This window comes from Podarcis cretensis (genome assembly GCF_951804945.1).
Source record: "Podarcis cretensis genome assembly, chromosome: 2".
Taxonomy (NCBI): Eukaryota; Metazoa; Chordata; class Lepidosauria; order Squamata; family Lacertidae; genus Podarcis; species Podarcis cretensis.
This window is the reverse complement of record NC_137171.1, coordinates 59,078,611-59,082,852: the sequence shown is the minus strand read 5'-3', so window position 1 is coordinate 59,082,852 and position 4,242 is coordinate 59,078,611. Positions and strand designations below refer to the sequence as shown.

Sequence of the window (4,242 nt, the reverse complement as noted above, 5' to 3'; positions counted from 1 at the left end):
CCTGCCCCTTAAGGAGCACTGGAGATTTGAACAAGAAAGTCTAGTGGAAAAAGAATGAAATGTTCTATGTGGACTCACTCCCTTTATGAGATCACATACAGTATACAGTTCTAGAATGGCATGTGCAAGATCTGGAATATGCGGTCCCATTTGAAACAGACGTAGGGAACAAATTTATGAACTAGGTGAAAACTACCACTTGAAAGAGGTGAGGAACAATAAGATGAATCCAAACATTTTGGATCCAAACAATTCAGAAATCCTAAGCACTGTTACCTATAAGTCCCAGCTTGCTCAGAGTCAGGACAAATACTTCCCCGCATTCAGGGAATGATTGGAGGAAATTTAGCTCAAATGTCCTAGAACTGTTTCCTACTGAGAGCCTGGCTCTATTCTGCTAGAGAACAGGATGTTGTCCACCTAGTTGAACTGCGCCAGAAATTGGCATATTTACTGAAATACATAGGAGCATAGTGTCACATTAGATCATTTAAGGTGGTGGAGTGCCCTAATTAGGTACTCAGGGGGCAACAGAGACTGGCAAGAGGGTTGCCCTGCTCACCAGGTGTACCCTCTTGAAAGTTTGACTCCCTGCCAGTGGAGAGGTGTTGTTGTTGTTGTTTAGTCGTTTAGTCGTGTCCGACTCTTCGTGACTCCATGGACCCCTTTCCTCCATACAGAGAAGTAACTTATCATGAAAAGGGCCAACATTTGCCAATCTCTCACCTTCTTCCCAATCTCTCACCTTCTACCGAACACCAATGTGGTTTGCAACAATGTCCTCATAACATATGCAACAATGGCACCTGAGATGCAACTATTTAGTTCGCACCCAATTCTTGTGACTGTAATTGGTTCTAAACTGATTTTAATATTGTATTTTATTGTGAAGGGGCAGGTAAACAACTGAAATGATGATGATGATGATACCCACTGAGCACAATTGGGCTTCCACAGTGACATAATAGTTTTGAAGATCAGAGACAAAGCCTTAATTCAGGTGCATTAGGTGTTTGCATACTTTCATCTCCTATTAGTTTTCATAGTAAGTAAATGGCTTACTTTATCATGGGATGCAATAACATCTCAGTTATGTATTCTTTCTGGACAATCTAGTTTGTCTTCCTATATCTTCAAAAACTAAGGAGTGGCAATCCCGAATGTGCATATTCACTTTGTACTCCCCACATACCCGCCTATTATATATTAAGCCATATTATCTATGTAGTTATTGCTGCTTATTTCTCACTGGATGAAACAGAAAACAGTCTCATGCTAAAAGCAAATAGCCCCAAGGCTGTAAAATATGGGACATCTGGCAACAATACCATAGGAATTTGTTTTAGGCAGACATATATAAAGATGAACATTATAAATCCAAGAATTTCCAATAAGAATATACAGTTTATGCTAAAGCACTTTGTTACTATCACAATTATACAGAATAAAAATTACACAAACAAATTACAGAAGAACTCCATTTACTCATTCCAAATGTTCACATGATTTTTGCCTCTCATAACACAAGTTGTCTTTTTCGTTTCCCACCACCACCACCACCACTGAAAAATACTTTACTGCAATGCCCTGCTTAAAAACCACACAAATGCCTTAAATACCTAACAGGTCTTTTAAGAAAGTCATCTCAGACTGCAGTCCCATCCAGGGAGTAAGCCCCAATGAACAAAGTAGGACACACTTCCAAACTCTGCCAGCATAGCATGAGACTCTTGATCTCAGGGTGGTGGGTTCAAGTCCCACATTGGGCAAAAAGATGCAATCAACGTGACTTAAAGGAACTTAACCCTAAGTGGATTGTGGCCACAATTCTTTAAGTCCATAAACCATTATGATTTTCAAGAATGCAACATGACCTTTGAGCACAGAATTAGGTCATGTGTAATGGCTGGTATCCAACAGTCCCATGCATGAGGATGGTGAGTCTTCTTTTTGGTGGGGTGAGGGGGGTGTCATGAGGAGCTACAGTGTGAAACAGGTGAGCCTGAAAAGCATCAGGATTTCCATAGAAATTGCAAAGGGCCTTTTAATCTCTCAGCCTTTGATGTGCAAGTTACTACAGGTCAGTTATCAAGCAAAAGCTGCGGTTACAAATAATGTTTATCACCATTCAATGCAGTATCAGAAATTTGGGCTGCAGTTCTCAGGCTGATTTGGGTCTTCTCCATTACAAGATATGAGGATATGTCTAAGGAATCTCTCTTTCCTTACTCATCAGCCCCGGAAGCAATGGAGAAATTTGAAATCAATTTTCAAAAAGAAAGAAAGAGAGAGAGAGAGAGAGAGAGAGAGAGAGGGAGGACTGAACAAGCATCTCATAACAATGCAAAGAAAAATATTTTGAAGGAAATGCTATTTTGTGATGATTTCGGCATTCATTTGTTAGACAGATGCAGCAGCTTTGTCAATAAACTGAGCCAGCTTGACATCTCGCTTCGTCAGTCCACTGCAGTCATGGGAAATAAGAGTTATCTGGACCTGTTTTAACAAGAGAAGAGGAAAATACATATAATTTGCCAGCCCATGTGGTCTAATGCAGACTGACCAGATCCGGATTCAGCCTGAAACTCTTTTACACACATCTTGATTTGTATATTTACAAACAGTTGTTTTAAATAAATAAAAAAGACCTGTCTGATTGTAAATTGGAATGGCACGGCTTTTTCAAATAAAAAGGCATCACATAACACAGCTGTCAGGTGAGCAGCCTTGAGAGAACTTGGAGACTAACCAAAGAGAGCTCCAGCGCAGAGCACAGAGAACACTTTAGGGTTAGGATTCTTGGGCTTCTTCCAGAAAGAGGTGTCCAATTAAGTTACTCAGTTTGGGGGGGGGGGGGTTTGCACAGATTGATTTCAGAAGTCATTGACTCAACTGCAAATGCTAAGTTGTGCGACTCAAACCAGAATCCTAACGGTGAAGTGCTGGCAATACTTTGCAGATCAGCCCTGAAAGGGAAAACAAACAAGATCGGTCCTTTAATGGTAAAATACAGCTGCCTGCAAGGAATTATTGACACCTCCAGAATGGAATACTACATGCTACTTTGCTAGATTTCTGTTAGCAAAAAAAAAAAAAAAGTGGAGGGAGGTAAGTGATAGAGCCTTTACGATTTTTGTCTAACTCTCAGATATGAAAACTGTGCCGGAAACATGTTTAACTCAGACTTCTTGCTTTCCAGTACTACTGATTATCAATTTTCAATACAAATATAGGAGCCTGTTATTATCAGAAATGATGCTGTGCATATTGCACTCATACAAGTCACCCTTAGATTTGGTTTAAAATGGGTTATATTTATCTGCAAGCAAAACTTTCTCACAGTGCAATGTGAACACTTAGCAAACAGTATTTATAATGCCCAAATCATAAGCACATAAGTTTAAGATCCTTCTCCGAGACTTTCATTTCAAGTTGCTTTCTCACAGATTCCTGCCCCCTTCACAAGTTTCCTATCCCTCATTTCAGAGCTAAGAGGCATGTTTTGGTTGTAAGTTGCTTTGGGTTGCCCTGGGCAAATTTAATAAATAATACTAATTGTGATTCTAATATCCTAAGAGTCTGAATTTCTGATTTCTTAATTTGTCATTAGATTTGGAAAATTTGAAAGCAAAGAGGTCTTAATTTTCTTTTACTTTTAAGAGGTCTAAAGAGAAACCAATTTTAGAGATCTACTTTGGAAGATGGATTGCAGCTCATGGTGTGTTGTAGGGTCATCCTAAACTCATGTATGGCAAAACAGGTTTTGAGTTGCTTTCTTCAGTTTTTAAAAAAGCTGCACAACCTGTCTGACCCAAAGTAACAGTGAGACAAAGGAAATAGGTCTGTACAACTTGGGTGAGGAATCTCTGGCACTCCAGATGTGGTTGGTCTTCAGTTCTTAGCAGCCCCAGCAACACAGCCAATGGTCAGGGACAATGGGAAGCACCATCCAACATCAGGAAACTCACAGGCTCCTCACTCCTGATGTATGTTATGGGGGGAAAGGCCTCTCTCAAACATCCAGCTCTCAAGACCACCATCTGTTTCCAACATTAGATACTTAATGTTGTTGTTTAGTCGTTTAGTCGTGTCCGACTCTTCGTGACCCCATGGACCAGAGCACGCCAGGCACTTCTGTCTTCAGATACTTAATACATTTACACAAATGTCTTCCTCAGTGTGCCATACATGATTTTTATAAACATGGAGTTAATATCTCTCAAGCAGCCCTAGAAGTACTGG

General features: G+C 40.1%; 1 protein-coding gene and 1 long non-coding RNA gene across 2 annotated transcripts in view; one reads left to right on the top strand and one right to left on the bottom strand.

The window, feature by feature from the left end:
- Positions 1-118: 118 nt before the first annotated feature.
- Positions 119-2,541, top strand: LOC307211513. The gene is made up of 3 exons (XR_013836491.1): positions 119-208; positions 893-1,000; positions 2,405-2,541. It is a non-coding gene; the product is annotated as an uncharacterized lncRNA (long non-coding RNA).
- PCBD2 (pterin-4 alpha-carbinolamine dehydratase 2) overlaps positions 1,557-4,242 on the bottom strand; it is a 33,518-nt gene continuing 30,832 nt past the window's right edge. Inside the window, exon 4 of the mRNA XM_079968169.1 lies at positions 1,557-2,496. Within this exon, the coding sequence (XP_079824295.1) occupies positions 2,401-2,496 (96 nt within the window). The 3' untranslated portion in view covers positions 1,557-2,400. The remainder of the gene's footprint in view (positions 2,497-4,242) is intronic.